Source organism: Calonectris borealis, chromosome 1 (genome assembly GCF_964195595.1).
Source record: "Calonectris borealis chromosome 1, bCalBor7.hap1.2, whole genome shotgun sequence".
Lineage (NCBI taxonomy): Eukaryota > Metazoa > Chordata > Aves > Procellariiformes > Procellariidae > Calonectris > Calonectris borealis.
This window is the reverse complement of record NC_134312.1, coordinates 64,565,168-64,589,591: the sequence shown is the minus strand read 5'-3', so window position 1 is coordinate 64,589,591 and position 24,424 is coordinate 64,565,168. Positions and strand designations below refer to the sequence as shown.

Genomic DNA, 24,424 nt, shown 5'->3' with positions numbered 1-24,424 from the left:
GTAATAATAATTTACTTGTAATGTCTGCTTTTTAATAGCTTTTGGCGCTTTGTTTCCTGTATTAACTCAGCTAGACATAGCTTTCCCTTCTTGTACTTCTTTTCCTATCTAGCTTTTATCGTTCCTAGTTTCTAATTTCCAGATATTTCAGTATGTTGCCCTTTCTTCTTCCCGCACGTGAGAAGAGGCACATTCACAATTTTTATTTCCTGCTACTTTTACTTCCCCTCAGAGCGAACTTACTGTAGTTTTTAACAATATGATCTTCTTTCTCATATATAGCACCACAGCTTTTTGCAAACATGTACTAAGGTGTCGTCAGTAAGTTCCCAATTACCTGTTAGAATTGTTTAGATTTTATCTCCAAATTAATTTGGTCCTTCATCATTTTCAGCTTTGTGAAATGTTACGCAGTTCTTTCTCCTTTTGCCTCCCAACCTTCAGGGCTTTATTTTTTTCAGTACACTTGCATAGTTTGGTGGGATCTGTTTCTCAATAGGCAAATATCTGGAACTATTTGATGTTTGCCTGTCTCTGTATATGCAGTTGCAGACGTGCAGGGCAGGGAGATGCTCATGCAGAAGGGATAGGAACAGGCTGGGTCTACTCTTCCAATGCCAGACCAGCAAGAAAAAACTTCACAGGCCCGGACGTGCCATCATCGTGTCACCATACCGTCGGACATCCCCCCATGCCGTTAGCACCACGCTGACCCTGACAGTAGGCAGCCTGTCTTTAACTTAAATCCCCCGAACACAACTATAGAGTCATCAAAGTGCACTGAGAGCTATGAATCTGTGCTGGAAGGAATAATTTAAGTGAGTTAAGCAGAATGATTTAAGTCACCCCCAGCTATGCAGTGCTCTGCTACCCATGGGTAAAGCAGGCAAGTTTTGTAAGCAAATCCTTTCCCAGCACACGGGCTTAGTCATCAGTGAAAGCTGCTGGCTCGCGCCCATCCCAGCTGTGGTTCAGCTACTGCTCGGAGGTCAGCTCTGCAGGCACTTGATAAAGCTTCAATTAAGTGCTCTTCTTGCAGCACTCGCTGATTTACACATCTTCTGCCCGCATCGGCCATTTTCCTGAATAAGCCCGCATAACGGCAAGGACCGCACGCACGGAAGTGTCCAACTTTCCCTGCCTACAGCAGGAATTAAGCTCCTCAAGTCTGGGCGTCACCAGGCAGCTTAAAATAAATAAGAATATTCAAATGAAGTTTTTAAAAGGGTGGGGGGAATAGAGCTGCCGAGGGCATAGTACAAATTCAACTGGGTAATTAATAATACATGGCATATCTATTCCAGACAGTCTCTGAGCTGTATTTCCTTGTGGAGATGTGCATGTCTGCATTTAGATGCCTCGGTGACAGGATGGTATAAAAACTTCAGTAACATGAACATCACGGTACGCTTCTCCAGCCTGTGTAACAGCCTGGCAGATCAGCCCCCCAAAGAGATTACGATCGAAAGGCCTGACCTTACCTGCTTATTAACGGGGGTTACGCTTAACTGCAGTGAGCAGTTCTCGTACCGAAGCCTTGTGCTCGTGTTCAATTGCTTAGGCTACCAGTCAAAATGGAAAGTGACTCGTAATGATTGCAAATCCCTCTGGGAAAAATGAAAAAGTAACAAGCATAAGACGATGGAAATTATTTGGTCGACTCAACGTGCATCAAGAAAGAGCTGCGTTATTTATTTGTGAGTGACACTGTTTGAAAGGGAACGTTTACATTTGCAGCTTTCACAGGAGAAATGAGTTCTGCAGAGATGGCGATGTTAGAAGCATATTGGACTATTCAAGGAAAGACCCAACATTTTCATTTGTAAAGGTGGTTATATGAATTGATATAAACTCTCAGATTATTTTTCCTTGGACTTTTTTGGGCAGTGGTTCAAAATAACAACTTTAAAAAATTCACTCGAAAATTTATCGGCCCAGGCACATCTCCTTGCCAGGAGCATAGTAAAGAAACAAATGAACATCATTTTACTCCCTCCTCAGGAAAAAATAGATATCCCAGTCAAACAGGCAAATGGAATTTGGCAAGACTGAATTGTTGACATGTTTTTATTATACCAACAAATAAAACCTTAACTGCAAGTGTTACTTGGCACTTGCCTGGTATGTAGGTCATTTTCTCTAGGCAAACCTCCTGCTCAACTCAAGGAAATATTTCAAAGGACTCACATGGCAGTTAACCCATGCAAGAAGGAGTGATTAGTAAGCCCCTGGGAGGTTTGGTCTAGAAAGCCTTTCTCCAGTTTTTCCTCAAGTCTTTTCACAAGCAAAAATTAATGCTGGGCAAAAACTGTGTCCCACTGAAGTCAAAGGCATGCTTGCTTCCAACTTCAGCAAGACTGACTTTGCTCCCCCGGACTTAAAAGCAGTTTTGCTTGAGCAAGAACAGAGTAAAAGCTATGTGTGATCTTCAGCACATTGCCCTGGGCTAACTCCAGGGAACATGATCCTCTCAAAGCCCAGCTGCAGACATGAGAGCTTATTTAAGACTACTTTAAAATGCAAATTACACTGGCATGCTCATCATATGCCTATGGATCCACTAACATGGAAATATGCACAGTCCACAAATATCTGTGATCTGAGGAGGCTCACCAGCGTCAGGACGCTGAGAGTTAAGAGTGAAAATCCCGGATAAGGGTCCATCCTGAACTTACGCAACAAAGAACAGACCATCAGCATGGATTTACTCTAATTTTTCATGCTTTTCTTGGTTTAAGTCAGAACCCCTGACTTAAAACCTTTTTTTAATATGGATTTTCTACAGGCTCACCAACAGAACAACTGACAGGCAGCCGTGAATTGCAGGGATATAAATACGTCCGAGGGCTGTGGCGATACAGTACATGATTACTCTAACAGATTACTTCTCAGTGCTGCATTTTGTAGAAGCAATCTGATCGCTGATTATTCCAGGTAGCAAGTTAAAAAACAAAGGCACCGTGATTACTCTCACTTCATGATTTTGGCAACCTGAGCTCGTCCTGTCGTGTCGATGCCACCCACAGTGCCAGACCCATGGCGACTTCCCAGGGCTTACGCGCAGGGCAGAGTTACACAGGTCCTATGGAAACGGCGGTCAGCAAAGCAGGGGCAGTTCTCCCGTGGGCAGCAAGAGCCCGCGCAGGCGGAGAGCTGCAGGGGGTCACGGTGCGTGCAAGGAGGGGGCGTGCGGCTGCTTCCCCACCACGTGCCACAGCAGCAATGGCTGTGGAAGACCTGCATTGCCAAACGTGAGGCCTCCAAGGGCGAGGGCAACAGGGCGGCTTCGGCAGGCGCTGGTGCTGCCTGGAGGCTATGACCTGTCTGCATTGCTGAGAGTGCGGGTAACCCTGGCCCTGCCTCCTCTCCCCCTTCCCTTGCTTCTTGGTGCAAGGCAAAGCCATGGGCACCACAATCTCCTGGGGGTCTTGCCCCCAGCCTGAGCTCATTTGAAGGGGTTAATTCCAACAGGCTCTTGCATCCTCTCACTTACTTCTCTGAACGCACACCCCGTGCTAGTCACAACCTCCTAGCAAAGCTGTATGCTTTGATACAGGCTATACTCTGCCCATGACGGCAGAAGGGACACGTTCAGTTATCTGTCCTCGCCCCTGATGGAAACAGGCTGATCCCTGCTGTATTTTCACGAGAGCTGTGTCCCCTCTAATTTTAAATGTCACTTGTAATAGCTGTTTTTTCTTGCCCAAATAACTTTTGCAGCCCTGCAGTTGAAGTCATCTGAAGCCACAAGACCGAAGTTTGAATGGCCCTTGATATTATCAGTGAGCCAAGCCATTGCTCTGTGCCTCAGCCACGGATTTCCCTTTCCGTCGTTCACTGAGATGTATACTCAAATCCAAAGGAACCAGTCAGTCAAATGTGGTGAAGCCATCAAACATAGTGCTCCTCTCCCTCGGCAGAAGAAGCCTCACTAAAGCTGGGGGCATATCTAGCTAAGTGCAGCCAGTAGAGGGATTTAGGGCCTCCGCAATGTGTGACAAAGCTGTCATTAAAGCAATAGGGCAGTACTGGGATCTTGAAAAATGCAAAAATAATAGCATAACCAATGAGGAGGTCTTGTTTTATTACAAATTATTCTCAGCATACCGCAGTACGCTCTTGAGTCTCCTGAATTCACTGTCATCCGCAACACCCGCATCCCCTTGGTGGAATTGCTGTGTTATCCAAAAGCTCAATTAAGCAAACTTATTCAGGGTCCCTTATGATGTTTGGGCTATAAGGCTCATGCTGTGTATTGATTTGTCTTCTCCTCCTCCCTGCCCGCCTCGGGGCCTCCTCTCCCATTTCATGTACATTGGCTTCCTGGATTGCAGAGGGAATTGTCTCAAGGTCATACCAAGATGCTTCAGTATGGCTCAGCTATGAAAAATGTATGTAGCCCAAAATATTGTTTAAAAGCAATAGACTGAAAATAATGCCTGTGGCCTGAACGAGCCCTGATTTATTTAAGATACAGGGGTATATATGCACACTTTTAAAAACTGCCTGTACTTCACCAGTTAAAACAATGAGAACAAATGAGGCTGTGATCTGTCAAGTGATCCTTCGTCACTCCCAGCACAGGCCCATAATCCTTCAGTTGTGATTATGCAAAGGAATATTACATTGATCCTGTAAAATATCTCTGATTGGATCAACGTTATTTTCTCTCGCATTGACAAGGTCTTACCAGAGAATGACTATAATTCCACTGCTAACACTGTCTTAGTGAAATCCCCCAATAAATCCTCCAAGCAGCGCTGTTAGTAATACCTTTATTAGACTAACTAAACAAGATATTTATATGCAGGGCTTTCCAAAGGACTCTGGCTCCTGCTTCAGTTTCTGGAGAAAAACTTGATCAAAAGTGCTCTGCTGGAAGACTTGCCCCCAAGGAGGCTCCGCACGGACGTAAGTGGCAGGTGAAATTACCCTTTCAAGATTCACAAGGTTGGTCACAGATTTGCCCTTGTCCTGCCCATACTACAGTGCGGGCCAAAACGCATCTTTGGCAGAAAAATCTCACAGCGAGTCTGGTTCACAGGCAGCATTGGAGTTCAGGGTCTCCCCACACCTTCCACAAACATGCTGTCAGTACAACAGTTTGCTAACAGTCAAAGGGGAAACATGGTCTTTACGTACCTGCTATCATTTCAATATTTGCTCAAGGCCAAATCCTGGCCTTTATACTCAACAAAAGACCTGCTCCCCTTCTAGCCACTGCTGTCTCTGCTCACCGGTGCTTCCGTTCTCCTCCTCTCTTCCCCTTCACTCTTTGTGTAAGTCTCCTCTAATTTTGTCTCCATTTTCTTTTCTCCATAGCTCCAAGCTTTTAGTCCCAGTGGTTTCATTCCCATACTGACCTCCCCTCCATCACTGAAGTTCAATTGTCACCTTCTGGCTTGAAACACGATGCCCCTGGGAGATGAACGGCAGACTCCAGTGATCACCTTGCCAAGTCATTTTTTTCAGGCTGCCTGAGTGCTCAGGTACTCACTGCATCTCTGCTTTCCCTTGGCTCATTTCAATAAAATTGTCTCTAAAGCCGTGAGAGCTACAAACGTACCTCTGTCTTACCTTCCTAAACCTTTAAATAGGACCATAACAATCATGAATAAACGAAGTACTGTGTCTAACATAAAACTCGAGCACAGCTGAAAAGACCGGTGTAATACAGCCATACATCAATTAGCAGATGAAAAAGCTACAAAGACAATATATCAATAGAAGAATATCAAACAAAGAGCATAGCAGACAATATGCCTTCTTAAATCCTTTGAAACCAGGTTGCATCTGTGATGGGTAAACTCTGGCTCTTATAGGTTTCATGTGACAACTTTCTCCATATTCTTTACAGCAATATACTGAAACGTCAGAAGAGTCACTTCTCAGCTCCCAGGCCCTTAGAAACAAAGGAAAAATAAGTGATATTAGCCTTTGAAAAGGAACAGCCTGACGGTAAAAGAAACTGTTAATGACCATAGAGAGGACTCCTGACCTATTTCCTCCATCCACATCCAGTTTTTCACATGTGCCCTCTACCTTCTGATTCAAATATCTATGCACCAGATGCCAACTGTGGTGTCAGCTTTGAAGGTCATTGTCATAGCTGTGATGGATAGCAAAACTTTCTCAAATGAAAGCTTAAACTCGGGAGCACTGACCTGCCTTAAGGGCAGATTCTGTGATAAATGCCACGGCTGTGAAATTGCACCATATAGGCAGCCCAGTCTGCAGACCCAGATGGCCTTGGTTAATACACTGTCACATTGACGGGTCCAAGATGCACGAGACAAGCTCAAGGACTCCCACTCATTCACCAGCTAGGCTCCCCCAAATCTACCAGAAAGTTTCTGTTGCCTCTTCCAACGCCATGCAGAATGATATGCTCCTGCTCTGGAGGACGGGTGCAGGTCAAACTGGCATTTTAGCACAAACCGAAACCCTGGAAAGAAAGTGTTCAAATGAATGGAGAAGTGCTCATATCTGATCCTTAAATGTTAAGACAAAGTCCTACCCTGGTGTAAATTGCCACCAGGATGGATAGAAATGGGGCAATTTGTGCCCTCTGAGAGCTGGACAGTTGGATCTCATTTCAAAACATGGACACTAAAGACAAGCACTGAAACATTATCACAAGCAGCCTGAAAAGTCTTAGTCCTCAGAGGAGGTATTTGAGTGCCTAACTCACGTGCCCAAGATGAACATTCAAACAACTTAATTTTCTAGGTGAGAGATAGATAGATACAATTGTACCATCCCACCAGAGCAATCAAATGCAGGTCACCTCAAAATGCAGGTCACCTCAAAATGCAGGTCCAAGAACTCCCAAAATGCCATGAACTACATTCAAAGGGAGGAGAATCTTTAAAGACGACATGTCCTTCTAGTCATCCTAATGCCGCCAGCCAAAAAATACACACTGGCTGAAGTACAGCAACACTACCAAATGGACGCCATGACCCCTTGGTTTGAAGCAAGGCTGGCAGCAGGCGAAGCAGAGCTTGGGCCTGAAGACTTGCCCATGCCTCAGCACTGCGGGCAACTTTCTGCTAAGAGAAGTCCTGCTTCTTTCGCCTTCCTCTCTCTTTGTACTTGTATTCCTAGAGACAAGCATAGCAAAACAATACTTCGGTGCTGAAGAGTTCATCTGCTCCTGCTGCTTCTTCTTCATTTGAAGGCATTGACAATGCCATTAGTTGCTGTGTCACAGGTGGGATGCTAACAGTAACTGATGAACAAGAGGGGGAAAGATGTGCCACCAGTTCTGGCGTGGCAGAGTGTGGGGGACACCGGTGAGGACAGGACAGGTTCCTAACTGCAGGGGTAAGAGGGAAAGGCTGGGGGAAAGGCAGAAGCCATCCCTGTAGTGCCACTGCTGTCGGTGTCAGCTGACACACACCTCTCCTCCCTCCAAGCATTCAAGTAGTCCCTCCCTCTTTCCCTCGAAGGCACTTAAACAAGGTGCCCCACTTTTTCCCATGAAACCTCCTGTTTAAAAACCTCCATCCCAGATTTGAAACAACTCTCCATGCTTTTCCCAAACAGAAGTTTCCAAGTCCTGAGGCCAAGATGCTGCGCAAGCCCATTCTGCAGCCACTTCATCACTGGGAAAGAGGGGACCTTATGGAGTGGTCAGTGTGAGACAGTGTTGTCATGCTCCCATCCCCACAAAGCTGATGCCACCTCTGGGAGTCTGTGGCTACCTCTCCCACTTTCCCGCTAGGATCAACGCAATCACAAGGAATAGCATTTGAAAACTGGAGGCTCCTCAGGATGCCAGGTAGAAAGCATTCCTCCTTCCTCTTCAATATGAAAGATTGTTTCATAGAAAAAGGACAGATGGCTCAAGTCTACATAAACGAGCACAGAAAACCACGTATCTCTGCCCTTGTTCCAAACCCTCAGCAGTGTGTACCCCTCTGCCACAGATACACAGCTCCTAAAAAGCAGCTGTCTCGCATTCACACAGCTCAGCGCACAGGCAGAGGACCGCACATCCAGCTGCTCCCATCTATGTGACGTGCCTATAGAGGCAACACCAATAATCTCCAGTCTCCCTCCCTCAGTCTCTGCCACCACCCTTTCCAGTTCACCCGGAGCAGAACAGGGGCTGCTTTTCATAAGGCTGTGGTCATTCCTCAACAAAAGTAGAAAACAAAAATTCCTTCTCTGATCCACCTTAGATACAACTCTCCTTCTCCAGGTACTCAGGCACAGAGCTGGGTAACAGTTTCTTCCAGTAAGGCAGAAGGCAGCTTTGCTACTTGGAGTCTCAGGCAATGTTCCCTGAACATCCAGACAGGCAGAGCATCCCAGCTTGTCTTGCTCCATACTGATCGATGGAGCCCTACTTCCACCTTTTCTGGGAGCTGAACTGTAGCCCAAAAGCTATCCCAAAGGATGCTTTCCTCCCTTTTGTGCTGTGGAGCCTTTCTGTTCCCTGTAAGACCTTTCCCCAAAACTTTTGTGAGAATTGTGGTCTGCTGCTGCACGCACAGGTGAACAAAACCCAGGAGTGGGTGCCTTTAGCCCTCATAAGCTGGTGGATCCTGTGGCAAAATCCTTCCCGCTATAAGGAAACTCACCCAGCGTCACCAGCCAAATGGCTGAACAGTTTGTGAACTGAAACACACATCTCATGGTAATTTAAATATGTGCAAATAAGAGTTTAGTTCCGCTGCTGCCAGCCACCTCAAACGTTTAAATATAGTAAGGAAATTCTCTTTTATTTTATATAAACTATTTTAATGAAGAAACTGAAGGCTCTGCATTCTCCTGGCTTATGAATACAAATAGCTGAGAATCTAACAGGCCTTTGCTGTCACTGAGCTAAGGCAATATGAAATGAAAGCAGACGAGGGAGCCAGGAAACAAAGACCCTATTAACTGCATTATCTAAAGGAAAGCTATGTAAAATGTGCGTTAAGTGCGCACAGTCCTCATCCCCAGTCCTTCCTGGATGTGTGGGGTGTCACAAGGAGGAAACAAAGTGCACCTCAGATCTAGGTGAAAGAGACAAAGCAGCTGGGATGGTGCAGCTGGATTTGGTTTGGGTCCCTTCCCTTTCACCAGGCACCCATGGCTGGTATCAGGCGGCCCGGTGACAAACACTGCTTCCATCAGGTCCTGCTTGATACAGAGCTGAATATGCTCTTCCTTGGGGGAAAAAAGAGGAATTAATAGTAATAATAAATTAATCCTTCACAGTCCTATGGCATGTTTCACAAGGACACAGCACTTGAAAGGACCATGTTCATTTTTCTTGCATAGCAGGCAAGTATATCATACAATCCCTCTTCCTAAATATATCCATCTTCATCATTAAAACCTGTTAGAGGAGCTGTGGCCTCATCACTCCTTCCAGAGCCCCACTTCAGCAGACCTTCCAGCCTATGTATATTCATGGCCCTCACACACACTGTTTTCCCTGCTAATGTTGTCCTTAGCTTAAACACATCTTCCCCTTCTCCTGTGTTTAACCCCATTTCTTCTGGATAGCAATTATATTTGTAAAATAGATTTTCCATTCCTCTCTTTACGCTAGTAACCCCACTCTGGACCTGCTTTGAATTCATCTTTCTCAGAGGTGGTTGACAAGAATAGCAAAGATTATAACAGAGGAGGCTTGATTAACACCTTGCCCAAGACTTTAACATTTCTCTACTTGAAATATCTGGCCAGCTCTGGTCTTCAATCACATCCACCTTTCTCCTGGTCGTAGCTCCGCCAGTCTCTGTCTGCACTTCAAGACAGGTGCGCCTTAATGAACCCCTTGTCCCCATTGAGGTGTGCTCTGTGGTCACACCCCAACTGCACGTTGGGTCAGATTCAGGTATGCACCTTCCCCCCCCCGAAAGGAAACCCGCTGCAGTACCTGGGCAGGGAGGAAGCCGTCTGAGCCCCAATCTGCTCATAGCCTGGACGTCTGGGGGACCAGAGGGTATTTGCCCAACAATGTAAACACGTCCTCCAGGACCAAAAGTTGCCATTGAAAGAAAGTTCACATCTTTCCTATCACCCAGTCCTCAGCATTACCCAGTTCTTCGTATATAATATTCCAGGCCTTCTTTCTCACGGCAATGTCTCATTCTTGCGGCAGCAGCAAATGTCTTAAGTTCACTCCTATGAGCCCAGCCCAATGAGAGTTATCATCTCCCCTTACAGACCCTGCTCCAATATCATTAATGATATTACTAAATAAGGTTGGTCCCCTACTTCAGGAACTCTGCTGTTGACCTTCATCTTGATACTCCCTCTCTCAGCACTTGTTGCTTTCCTTTGGTCAGTTCCTTGAACACACTGTAAATTGTGTACTAATTACCTTAACATTGTAACAAACCATTTCCTTAGGGACAGAATATAAAATCCTTCACCAAAATCCCGATAACTTAGGTCTAAGGCATTTCCTTATCTCAAAACCCAGTTATCTTCCTCACAAAATATATCAGGCTAGTTTGGCAAACCTCAAATAGAAAAGCATACGCTGCATGTTTATTTCATTTTCCCCTGTGCATTTAATTAAGCTTTCCTTTAGAACTTACTTTAAACTCTGCTTGGTATTATTATGATCAAACTAAAAAGTCCACTGTGGCCCAGACAACTTTTTCTCCTTTCTTTAAATATAGATTTGCTACTTTTCTTTCCTAATGTACCATCCTAATTAGACAGATTTATTGAAAATCCTTTTTACTGGACTTGCAATGTCACATACCACATCTTTCAGAAGTCTGAGATGGAAATTATCCAACTTCCCAATTTGAGCCCATTAAGCTATTTGAGTTTTTCCATTTCCCTGGTTCCTGTTAGCTGGCTCCTTTGTCTCTCTGATCAGTGCTACATTCTTCCCTATCTCTTTAACCATTATGGAATATCATATGAGCAGAACTGGGTAATCTTGAGGACTGGTGAATAGAAAGAGATGCAATTTAACACAAAACACCAGCTCATGCAGTTAGGGTCTAACAATGAGAAATCTCTTTCCAATGTGAACTTTTGTCCTGTAGAATGTTTGCATTGTTGGGCAACTGTCCTCTGTGTAGAACAGGGATGATTCCACTCTTCAGAAGTCCTTTATGGTTGAAGATCAAGAAGTACAGTATTCAGATACTGTCTCAATGGGAACCACTACGTACCTAAGACAAAGCAATGTAATTGGTTCATCAGCTACCATAAATCAGCATAACCCCTTCAAAGTTAGGCTAGTGACCTTAATTTACATTTCATTTAACATCTGATTGAAAACTGGTTTTGTCTCTTTTTGTTTGTTTGTTTCTCTTATAATATTTATGTCATTAAATGACCACCAGGCAGAAAGCAAAAGTATATCTACATTATAAAGGCTCTTTTGCATATTCAAAGATATGTACTGATTAACAGAGACAAGCATTGTACATCCATATTTAAGCAGAAAGATATTTCAAATAGCTTCTGTTGCCCAATAAAATTAGCATAACTGTTTCATCCTATTAGAAAGTCTAGAAATACATTTAGGAAGCTTTTTTTTGAAATGTCTGCTGTTAAAACTCAAACCCAGCAACAGGTCTCAGAATTAAATAAGGGCTGCAACAAGAGATTCTCAGTGACTTTCACTCGATCTGGTGGGGTATCTTAATGGGACCCACTTTGCCGTATACGTGGGACATCCTGGAACCTCTGTTCCTTTATGGTCTTTCAGCTTGCATCCTTGTAGTAAGAAACAAAAGAATCACAGGGCACTTTTGAACAGGTAGGTCAGACACTTGCTTACAATGAAGAGAGGTCGCACAGGGGGATGAAAGAGTTTCGGAGCCTGAGTGCGTTCCCTGTCATCTGACGAGAGATGCTGATAATCACCCAGCTCGGGACATATAGTTTCCTTACCAACATTGAGTGCAGAGTCTCTCCGGGGATGACTGAGGTAGAACTGCTGGAAAAAGCAGGTGGGGATACTGTGAAGATCCCCTCAGCTCTGCTTTAAGGGGGTGTGAGTGCTGGTTTTCCGGCTTCTCTGGCACCCCCAAAGCACATTAGGCTACTGCAGCTTGTTCCAAGATTAAATCTTCACTGGAGTCAGAAGCAGAAGTGGGCGCAGACAATAGCAGGCCACTCAGGAAGGAGAAATCTGACCGTGAGCCCTGCAGAGCAGTACCTGGCATGTGCCAGATGATTGCCACAGGGTCTGAGCAGTTACTTCTGACCCAAGACTCCCTGGCTGGCCTGACATTTATTTGAGAGACTGCAGCGCTTTAAGTGCAGAAGCACCGGCATGGGGGTACAACAGGCTGAAAAGGCCTTTTCCATAAAAGCTTTTCCCTCAGCTCTGTAAATACCTTTCCTCATCCCCCCCCACTTTGTGGAAAATATCCTGAATTTGTAGTTAATATTTGTTTATCTGCACTGGAGGTTCAATCTGAGACTGGAGCATGGTTGTTCCAAGCACTGGACAAACTCTCTGACTTCTGCTGGGGAGAAGAGCCATGCTGACACCTCTGTAAGGTTACACAGGATGAACTCGCAGCATGAAGGCAAGGCAAATTATAGAAGAGAGTGGTAGTGACCTCTCTGCCCCTTAAGCTTTATGTTTTAGTGTCTCCTCCGTTCAGTCTACAACCCTGTTTGATCCTGTCAGTCACCAAAAAGACACAGCTTCACACTGGGCCCTGCACTCTCCCCCCATCCTCTGGCTCCACCGCTTGGACCATCCCCTGGACTCTTTCTGCAACAACCATCAGCCACCACCTTCACGCCAAGCTTGCTTGGCCTTTCTGTCACCTCAGATCACCAGTATTAAGGACTTCTTGCTTGCTCTCAGTCTTTTATCACCCTCTTTATCATTTCTTTCCTTTCTCCACATGCTGAAGTTAACCATGCTGCACTCTTTCATTGATAGACCTTTTGCCCTGCATTCCCCTATCTACTCCTGCCCTGCTGTCCCAAATCCCAACCGACCCATCCAGCCGGTCTCTGCTATGTCTCACACAGCAGAGTATCTCTAATGGGAACCTGCTGCCTGGCTAACTGTCTCCACTATAAACACGTTGTTCCCCCATTCAGTTCTGCTCGTTTCCTAGACTTACTACTCCAGCTCAGCTCAGTTAAATCTCAGACTCACAGTCATAGTCACCTCTTTGCCACATTTGGCTCATTCCTCAGACCCTCCTGCCTCCTCCAGCCCCCATTTCAGCTGTTGTGCAGGATTTCACCCAGTTCTTCCATGAGAAAAACAACAAACTATGATCTTCCTCTTCCAGTAGCTTTGCCTTCTGTTTCCTCTTCCCCTCCTACAACTCCTTCCTCATTCTTCTCTCCTACAGATGAAAAACCTCCTGTGCAGCTCTCTTCCTTCATTTCTTTTATTTGCCACTGCACCAGTCTTATCCTATCTCCTGACTTTCCTTATGGCCGTTCTTGTCCTCTCGTTCTCTCTTCTCCTTGACCTCTCACGCCTCTCTGTCTCTTTACTCTCATAGCGCAAGTACCATTCAATCTCTTTCCTCTTAAACTACTCTCATCTTAAAACATTCTTTCATCTTAAAACATTTATTTTCTTCTCTAAATACCGTGTCTTTTTCTCTCCTCCCTTTCATCACCAACCTCTCTGAACACAGAGGTTGAACACTCCAGGTACAAACGCCGCCTGGAGTCCCCCCCACCAGTTCGGCCCAGCTTCCTCTCCCTTGCAACTGCTGCTGCCGAAGTCTCTACTTAACGTACTGGGCAAATTTCAGCATAGTCTGAATACTCTGTTCTCATCTGCTGCAGCATGTCGGCTACCTTCAGGAGTCTCCTGTGCTGTTTTAACCTGAAATGGTGTCTGTCTTCAGCTACCATGACATTACTCACTTCTCTTGCACCACCTTGGAATCTGCACCTTTTGCACGTCCTCCAGAAGACACTTTTCTTCTCCCAGCTCTGCCGGAAGTTCATGGGGCTTTTCTCTTTCTGTATTTTACGCCTTGGTAATTTCTATCACAACCATAGATTCCACTACCATCTCCATGCAGCAGTTTTCAGATCCACTCCTCTAACACAAACTTGTCTCCCTAGGTCCTTACCCACAGTCTCTCTAATACCCCCTCATAGACATACAGATATCAACCGAGCTTATCATAGCTAAAACAGAGTTTCTAATGTTCTTCTCTCTTCTTTACTATATGCTCTCTTCAGTAATTCCCCTCTTGATCATCACAGCCAAGACTATTACTTTCCTTGTTGTTCTCGTCAACAACTGGAGTAACATCTTCATCTCATGTCTCTCACTACGTCCATAGATCCAGGGGATGTCTAAGGTTTGCATATTCTTTCTCCATCCAGGCTCTCATTATCTCATGCCTTCATTACTACAATATTTCTTTTTCTGACCTTTACAAATGTGATCTTGCCCTCCGTGTATCCATTCCGGATGCCGCTAGAAATACCATTTTCCTAACACATCACTCTGACCACGTCATTTCTCTTAGCAGCTGTAGACTGCTGTCCTGATATCTATCTCATTAGCGTAATCTACTTGTCTTCATTAAGGAAATGTCAACGTCTTCCTACAGTCAACCGAAGAGGTCAATCCCCATCACCTACTTATTAATTTTTCAAGCAGACATGACCTATGATTTTTCTGGTGCCATCCCTCAATCTTTGGAAGACCATCTTGTAAACATCTGCACCTCTTATTCATTATCCTTATTTACAACTCTTCTAGGAATCCCGCATTTCGTGGTGCTTACAGAAATGTGGTTAGCCTGCTGGTGTTTTAAAACCGCTACCGGTCACGCTGAACATAATTACCTTGTTGTCTCCTTGTACTCTCTCATAAGGCTGCATTACTCGCCAATATTTAAAGTGCAGCAACATGTCAAAAGGATGGGGACATTTTTCTGATCCATGATTAACGCTCATAAATCCTGTGGTAGATCTCTAACTGGTATTAATAATAATGAACAAAATCCCCATTATACTGCTGCTGAACTGAGGTACGAGAGATTAAGTCACTTGCCTGAGGTCATAAAGAAGGACTATGGCAGAGCTTGAATTCTGGCTTTGTAAGCCCTGCCCTAGCTGCAGTGCTACCTTTCCTCCATCTATTTTGGTAGTTATCTAGAAAGGATTATGATTTCAGCAGGCTCAGCTGGGCAGTTCTGAATATTTATTTGTGGAAGAATTAGGCTTTATGAGAAAGAAAATGGGGAGATTTCCATTTTTTAGTCTGATTTCTCTCCTGCAGAGAAAATATGTGAGTTTATATTCTTTTCTTTTAAGTGGATTCTCTTCTGAATGGTCTGTTAAGGGCACTTGGATTCTAGAATCCACATTCTTTATTTATTTATTCCTTAAAAACTACGAAACACCATCTCGTTTCTTAAAGAGGTGAATATGCACTCAAGGGTTCCAGCAACACTTTGTTAGCAATGAGCCATTAAGTAACTTACATTATAAATGATGTCATTATTTTTGCAGAACCTACTAAACATAAAGTCTTCTTCCTCATTTACTGGCTCTGCAATAGTTAATGAACTCACTCCACTCTTGAAGTTATTCTGCGTGCACAGAAATACTTTTTCAATGAGAAAAAGCAATATTAATATGGATTTTTATTGCTGGAGATGACAAAATAGTTCAGATCGTTTCATCTCTATTTAAGTAAAATAAGCTTTCATATTTTTATTTTGACAGTAAACAGAACACATCTGCACTCATATTAAATCTTTCCTCCACACTTCTTTTAAAAAGTTTTTAAGCAATAAGGCAGAAAGGATAAAAATGCAGAGATTTCTCAAAAGGATTTGGATGCTCAATTAAGTGAACAGGAATTAAGCATGCAGTCCTGCAGGCAGCTCTGCAAATACCAGTTTCTCTTGAGAAGGGCATGATCCCGTCATTTTCGCTCAGGCAAAATTTCCATTTGTCTTCACCGGCAATTTTGCTTGAAAGCCAACAGCTTGATTGAAATTTGCCCTTTAAAACAGCATGATTAAAAACAGTTGCAGCTCTGTTAAATTACATATATGTTCTTAGTATTTTTAGCAGATATATATTATCAAACTAATTATCTCAGATGTGTCAGAGGAATGTGTCAGGTTCTCATTACTTGTGGTAAAGATACTTTTTAATGAATTGCTATTTAAGTTTGATGCAATTAAAATATTAAAATTGCTTATTTAAAATATGATGAGCCAAATCCTCCTGGAACTCACATGCATGAAACACCAGTGATTTCATCCATTAAATGATTTTAGAAAATCTCCGAACAAGAGGATGTCTTTGCCGTATCTTAGAAACATGCAGTTGTTTGACTTCCAGTCTACATCGATAGACTAGGAATAATTACGGCATCGAAAACGGTGAAGGCTAAATAGCCGGGTAGCCTAAGATTCACCTCAAAGGCTGCCTACCGCTTAAATTTCACTGGATCCCTGCAGCAGAACTCTGCTGTGACGGAAGGGAGCACAGACCTTGTGTTGGCCTTTCTATCCAGGGACAATTTTAACTTCAAAGGAAACACTAAAGGCCTGAACTTGCTGCATCACCACGTTCAATAAAACATTTTCCATTGACTTCACTAGGATCAGAATCAAGGCTTCAATAAAGTCCCTTTTATACGGAGTCCATTTGGAAAACAGTTGGGATTTCAAGCACACATTTTAAATAAAGCATTTGGATTCTTTAACGTATGAAGGATACATGAAAAAATGGCTGTCCTAATTTACCTGGCAAAACCATTGCATTTTAAAAGTCAAAACTACAGCATTGCCAGGTATTGCACGTAGTTTTACGAAAATAAATCTTCCTACTCCTAGAGATAGCTGGAAGTAGCCTCTCTTCAGGCTTTTCCAATTGTGGATAAATAATCCCTACTGACGTCCAGAGTAGTCCTGCTAAGCCTTTCTTCCTCAGTTGTGCCTTGCATCTGAGAAACCAAAACAGAGAATGCTTTCACCCCAGAAATCTTGCATATTATTTGGGGTGGAGGTAGGCTGCACCTACCTCCTTTTTTTTTTCAGTGGTGGCGTGGGCTAAGTATACTCGCAATAAAATGTTTTGAAAATAGGATTTACTATGACTTGCACGGATCTTGGGGGAAGAAGGAAGGTAAAAGGGGGATTGAAATAATAAGGTCATTGTAAATTTTTTTTTTTTTTTTAAGTAAAATTGGATTCCAATGGCAGGCAGCAGAGCCCCATCCAGACAGGTTTAACTGGCAGACTTCCAAAAGCGAGATGAAAGGTCCTCTGAGTAGTAATTGTCTAAATGGAACAGACTCTGGTTATTGTGCAACTTCTTCATCTACTTTATTGTACCTTTATAATTAAATGATGTCATTTCTTTTTTTCCTTTCTTGTTTTCCTCTCAACTAGTGCAGGAAAGTATCTGAGCAGCATTGCCGTGGGATGCAGACAGACTCTGCGGCTTCCAGGTTTTTTTCTGGGTCGCTACAAGTCCTATACAAGGAGTTGTGAGCTGCTGGTTGCCAAAGCAGGACATAAACTCTGCCTTCTCCCGGCCACGAATGGACGCTTACCTGCATTTAACTCTCCTCTGCTTGCTTAGTGGTGGAGGTGGTTGGTTCACTGGGATTTTTTGGTAGAGTGAGGGAATGCCGCTTTTGCTGGAAACTCAGCGGTAAACAGGCAAACAGTGGATCTAACAGGATATAGGGAACACTATATTCAAAGGGGTGTCAAGCAGCAGGGCTATTTAATTCATGGAGGAGACTGGACAGACCTGAGAATCAGAAGCAGCTTAGAGTATTGTGCTGAACAAACCCAGACTCTGCAAGGCTTTAGGGATCGGGAGTGAAACTCTGGTCCCGAGATGCTAAAAGACGTGATCAGACGCGAAGGCGGAATCAGAGGACCACCTTCGTAAGCTCTTTCTTTTTGACTGGTCCTTCTGTACAAGAGTGCTTTCCCTCCGTCCAAGTAGGCCATTCACAGGAATGAAGATTATTCATTCTGGTGAGTAAAAGTTAGCAAGACTGGGCCCTGGGTTTACATGTTCAGCTCCAATCATTTCTTTATTGACTGCAATTTCTGTTGTTTCTGGTTTGATTTTTTTTTTCATTCACGATAACAAGGAACAAACTAACTGCCTAATTTTGACGCAGCTTTAGAATATTCTTCAGGCCTTTGGTCTCATGCCTGCCTGCCTCTCCCTGAGTATGCTTACTTGTGACAATCTGTTTTAATTCATTGCCTATTTATCTAATTTGTATTGTTTTGAAATATGCACCTGGGTTCTAAGGAAATATAAAAAAAAGGATAGGAGAAATATAAATAGGACCAATTATTTTATATACGCATTAGTGTCTATTATATCTAAGTAACAGATTTCCAGTTTTTCTAGCAAAATCCAACATAAAGGTTTCGATTTATTTGCCAGAAAGTAAAAACTAATAAATACAGAATAGAATTACAAAAGTGACCCAGCCTATTCGGAAACAGAACTGTTTTTAAAACCACTGACATCAGAATACTGCCAAGTACCATAGGGCCTGATCCTGCCACAAGCCATTTCCTACAGCTTGTATTAATTTCAGCAGAGTTCATAAGAATAATAACTGCAGGGTATTTGCAAAGCTAGTTAGGCTCTTAATGACCATTTTTTTAAATCCTTTGATAGACAAACCTACTGTTCTCAATACTGGAAGTTTTGCCTAGGGAAAAATGTAGGATCTGTCTCAAAATAAATGGATCATTTAGATCCTGTCTAGCTTAACAAAAAAAAAAAACAAACACCAAACCAAAAAAACAAAACACCAACCCTTAATAGCATTTACATTCAATTACATATAGCATTACACACAATATCTGGGGCCAGAACCCGCATTAGTTTATCCAGTTCCGAAAGAGGTGTGCTAGATTAAATTAACAGCTGGCAGAGGAAGGAGAGTAAAAGGCCTATGTACCAACAACGTCCTCTTTTATATGGTATTTGCCCTGGAGCGCATACAGAGAGAGGTTTCATCTGTGCAGAAATACGTACCCCAGTCAGGGTATTTGATTACCACAGGCAGAGAACACGTGCAGCTCTTCACACCTGCGCAGGGCACGCTCTGCCCAGGCACCCACCCCTGCAACCCCTAACTCCAGATGAGTGTCTGCCGCGGAAGGAAAACTAGAAAAGCGAAGTGGTGCTGTCGGGATGAACCTAGAATACCTGCCCCATTTTGAAGTCATAGCTGTTCTCAACATCGGACAGCGACAGCAAATGTACTTATTCCACTTTCATCATACAGCTGAGGATCGTAAAGGAACAGTCTAGTAGCTGGCCTTAGGTGGGAACAGGGACACTAGCTGACTGCCCATGTGAAGCGGGCTCCTTCTAATTCAGCGATTCCAGCATACAAGGATTTTTAAGAGATGAGTATTTTACACTACTTTTTGGTAAGGGGAGAGTAAAATCCATTAGTTCTTTTTGATCTAACAAAACGTAAAGTGGACAAGCAATCCTATAGTGTCTCCAGTTTTATTTCCGAGCAAGTCAAACACTTTATTTTATCAAATTGCCATTATACTTGCTTTTCTACGTTTTAATCTAGAGGTGCCAAAGCAACACACCTCTATAGCATTAGTGCCAACATGTGTGACTCTTCATCATGGCTGAGAGTTACAGTATAGGTAGATCCTCACTCCAAAAATGAACTATAATGTTGGTATTCAGTGTTACAAGTCTCCCTCCTTTAACATTTCTCTCAATGTACAATGAAGTTTGTTAAATGTGTACCAAAAACCTTTACAGAAGGCAAGGAGTCACACACACCGATACTTGCGCGTACCTCCCTTATGTGCACAATTTGCACTTCTGACATTGGGGCAGCGACCCTGCGAAGCGGCCGTCTGGCCAACTGCACACACGTATGCCCAGGAATACGTGTGCAGGAACGCACGCTGTACCTCAGCCCGGGAATCCCTTGCTGCCAGCTGAACGCTGTACATTTAGAGTCAGTTCACTCCACACACGCACACACTCATTCACACACTCATACATACACACGAACACACACAAATTACAGCAGGATCTTTCAAAGACTACCTTCTCTGGCATTTAACCACCTTAGCTTGAGTTGCCACATTTTCTTTATGACTAACACTTAGCAGGGCTGCCCTTACACATAACCCAGTGCCAGGCAATTTCAGCAGTTTCTGGCAGGACAAACGGACGTTCCTGAGGACAAGGCAGGTGGTGAAAGAGGAACGAGTCTCACCCTGAAATGAGTGAGATGAAAAACCTCTCTAATAACTGAAACTCCATTTGCCAAAGGTGAGCTCTGGTGACACGTTCGCCCGCTGTCAAGGTTGAATTTCTTTGTTTATGCCCCGAGCACAGCGAGCACACGTGGCAGAGCCACCCAGCCCTCCGCGGCCAGCCCAGCACGTCCGCGCCCTCACCTAGATGGAGAAGAGGAATCCCTCCCTCGGCACTGAAACCAGCAGCAGGGTGCCAGGGTGCTGACAGGCTTTGGACATGTTCACTTGTCCACTAGAAATGGGACTGAAGCCACCAGTTCATTTCACAGGGGTCGTTAAATAGCAACTAGACATTAAGGGTCACTAGCAACGCAGACAGGATCCCAACTAGTGATCTAGGTTCCCTGCTACACCACCTGTTTGTACTGCCTCATGCAAGTCTATACCATGCTACTCACCTCTACTGCTCACTTTTAAAACATACGGAACAAAACGTATACATTGACAAACACATGTGAGAGTATATCCCTCGTGAATAATTAGCTTTAAGCAATAATTCCACTTACAATGTCTGAAGAGGGAATTAACGCAAGCTATCAAGGGAGTTTGGGACACAGAACACACTTAGCAAACAAGTATTTTTAAAGATTGCATGGTGTGAGAAGCAACAATTTCACTATGATGGAAATAAACCGATGGGGAATTATCTGAATGCAACAAAAGAACCATGGGAGGGAAATGTTATTTTGTTGTATGGAGTAACCACGCTGTGGGTAGCAAAGATGCTGTCATCCTTTACTGAAACCCTCATCATCCTGCAAAAACATACATCTTTTGTAGACAGGATGTTTAGGCTGGGTTTTATGTATATCTCCCCTTCCTATACTTTGGATCAAAGAAACATTTGAGGCAAACTGACCATCACCTTGAACTGGTACCTCGGGGGAAAAAAGAAAAAGAAGGACCAAAAGACAAGAAAAAACATAGCACAAAAATGCTGCAGGCAAACAGATGCATCTCCACCCCAAGAGAAAATGATTCCTTTCTAACACTCCTAATAAATTCATGTAACGTTTTGTAGACATTGAAAATATTCCAAGACATAGCTCAGTGTAAACAGCAAGCTGGGTTTCCTCCTGCTCTTTAGCATTTCTCTTTGTTTACTCTCCATTTGAGGATAGAAAAAGCCTACATGTGAGCACTGCAAATGGTGTATTTCAGGACTGATAGGGCATTCGGTAAGGGAATGATGAAATACAGACATAGGTAGCCTCAAATAAAATAATATGTACTTTGCCTGAGTCACCAGGGTAAAACAACATTGAAAAAAAAATCCAGTGTCTGCTTTATTAATACTTCTTATTTGTACGTGGAAAATAATCTGATACCATGGTGATGGGCTGACTATATTAAGCTTAGAGAGACAGAGACACGAGAGAGACATTCTGGGGTGTGTCTGCTCTCACTCCTGCTGCCTTCTTGCTCCCAAACCCCACGCCTCAGCAGTAGAGACCCTGCGGGAAACTGCCCTGGCAGTGCTTCGGGAAGCGATGCCCAGCCAGGCCAGTTCATCCATCGCAAGGAGAGGTACTTGGATAGAGACACCAGCTCCCATCTGTGAGCCCAAATGGCTCTGCTCAGCCTCTGCTCAGCTCAAGAGGGCCTGGCACATTCATTTTCTAAAAAACAGCCCTTACCTTTGGCAATCAGCTCCTCCAGCTCTTGGTCGAATCCTTGCCGGTGGCATTTCCTCCAAAGCCCCATGTTGGTCGAGTTGTACTGTCTGTTGCACTCGTCGACTGCGCTCATAGCAAAGATCTGCCTCCTGTTTCTTGCCAAGAGGAGTTTCCCTTCCCAGCGGTCCAACCTAGACCTGCTGGCCCTGAGAGGCAGGTTGTTGTTGGAGTTATAAATGAAGCCAGGATCATTTCTCTTAGTGGTGATGCTCTTGCACCTCTCTCTGTGCTTCCTGGCATCAGTTTCATACCAATGGTCAGAGCAGATTGCCACAGCCAGCATGCCCAGGGCACACAGCGCTAAAGAGAGGCCAGCATACAGCAGTAACCTTCCAGCAGCCATACCTCAGCTTCACAGAAACACCATGGACATCTTCACAACAGGCAAAGCCCTTGAGCGTGAGACCACGCAAAAACAGCCAGAGCAGCTGCTAGGTGTCACTTGGCAGAGACTGCCTCGAACATCCCCAACTCCCGTGGCTCACATCCACGCTGCGGAGGGATGCTGACAGCGCTACAAAGTTCTGCCCTGGAGGCAGTCCTGGAGTCTCATCTGCCTCTTCTCCTCTGCAGAGGAGACCTGGCGAGGAAAAACACAGCCTTCCACCTCGAACGGGAGCAAGCCAGCGACCCACCTATACAAAGATGTCCTGCTCCCTTCACCACGAGCACCCAAGCGACGGGGGCTGAAGGGATATATCCCCCCTGAAGAGACCTGAAAGCTACGGCTGTTTGATCAGTCCATTAATCTCTTTCAATCTGGCCAGCTCGGAAATCCAGAAGAGATGCCTTTCAAATCAGCAGGCTCGCCACAGCATCATCACAGGACAGAAAAGTTCAGCAGCTAGACATCTCCCGCTTGCAAGCAGCCGGTTATCCCGGTTTCAGGAATGGGTGACTTGCCTTTTCTTTGTCAGCGGCTCAGCAAGAGCATCATCGTCTGGATGGTCGGTCGCTTGCTGGGGTTTAAAGCGGGGTCGAAGGGGAGGGAGCAAGAGGGGGGAGCAATCTGTTGTTGTTGTTGCTGCTGCTGTTTTAAACCGTGGCTAAAACATAACCTCCCCGGCTGGAACTGGCAACGCAGGCAGGCACAGGTCTCTCCCTCAGCAGACTTCGCTGACAGTCACTGACATCTTGGCTCCAGCAACACCTCGGCTCCTCTCTGCCAGCCTTCCCATTCACTCGCCTGCTTTCGTCGTCTGCGCTCTCACCCAGGCAGCGTAACGCCACGACCCCTTCCCCGGAGCGCCCAGCAGCGCTTCGGCTCTCCCGGCGGGCGCGGCGCGGCGCGGCAGCCTGCCCGCTCCCGGGCCGGGGAGAGGCGGCGGGGGCGGCCGCAGCCCCGGCAGGACCCGCCGCCGACCGCGGCACCTCCCGCTAGGCAGCACTGGAAGCAGTCCTCGGCCCCAGCATCGTTTTTCCACCACCACCACCCCCTTCCGCCGGTATCCGAAAAGCTTCCTTCGTCCCCGGCGCTGGGATGTGTTGTGCACAGTTTTCCTAACACGGCGGCACGTTAGCCATCTGCAAGATGAAGGCAGGCAGGCAGGGCTACGGCTGGCTGAAAGGATGCTAAGGAATGGGGAGGGGAGGGAGGTCGGGGGAAATCACACCAAAACAAACCGAGGGGAGGGGGGGGGAGGAGGAGAAAAGCTACACACCTTACACGGGGAGAAGAAAGCAGCCACTAACTGTTGTCAACAGCTTTCGGTCTGCACCATTTCTCTGCCATATGGCCCGATCTCCACGTCGGAGCTGAGATTTTTAGCTCAGCAGCTTCCTACGAATCGTATCCCCAGCATCAGCAGTTATATATTCAGACATATTTTTTTCCTCCTTAAATTTCCACTCCCTTTCTCTCTAATGGGAATAACTCACCCATCTTGTAGAGATCAAGTGCAACAGAAGGCGAGCTGGAGTCCCCAAGCTTTAGCAATCTCATTTCACCGTTTTTAACCCAAATAAGAGCGAATCCAATCTTCTGTACACCTGGGAATCTTTCCTTGTTCAAACACCGAGCCCTGCAGCCTTGGCTAAAGCCTACAGACAGAGAATACAGAGCGCTGAGCCAAAAGCCAGTGATGTCACCCATGCAACGTGAGACTCATTTCTTATTTCTCTAGTCTCCTTAAAGATAAACTGCACCACTTCCCAGGCAGGAAATGTCGAAGCCTTACTTTCTTAAGAGGGGAAAATGTAAAACCTGGATTTAACTGGATCCTGCTCATTCTTGGTCACAAGCCCTTACATTGTGTCAGCCAAATCCAAGACAAGCGGAGCTGTTTCTTACTGCACCAAAAAATCCCAACCTACTACGTAACACAGAGCGTGAGCTTGAAAAAACCCTGGATTCAAGACCTTCTGTGTGATCCAGAAAACTGAGGCCTCCAGACTCTGAACTGTACTGTTTAAAACGGAAATAAGCACGGCCATTTCCCTTGTATCAAAAAGCTCTGGATCCTGGCACATCCTGATCTGTGAGTACCACAGCATCCTGGAGCTGGCAGAGGAACCTAGTTAGCCCCA

General features: G+C 44.9%; 1 protein-coding gene across 1 annotated transcript in view; it reads right to left on the bottom strand.

Moving 5' to 3' along the window:
* TMEM178B (transmembrane protein 178B) overlaps window positions 1–22,824 on the bottom strand; it is a 250,221-nt gene extending 227,397 nt beyond the window's left edge. The window contains exon 1 of the mRNA XM_075158197.1: window positions 21,860–22,824. Coding sequence (XP_075014298.1) covers window positions 21,860–22,241 — 382 coding nt within the window. The 5' untranslated portion in view covers window positions 22,242–22,824. The remainder of the gene's footprint in view (window positions 1–21,859) is intronic.
* Window positions 22,825–24,424: the final 1,600 nt, after the last annotated feature.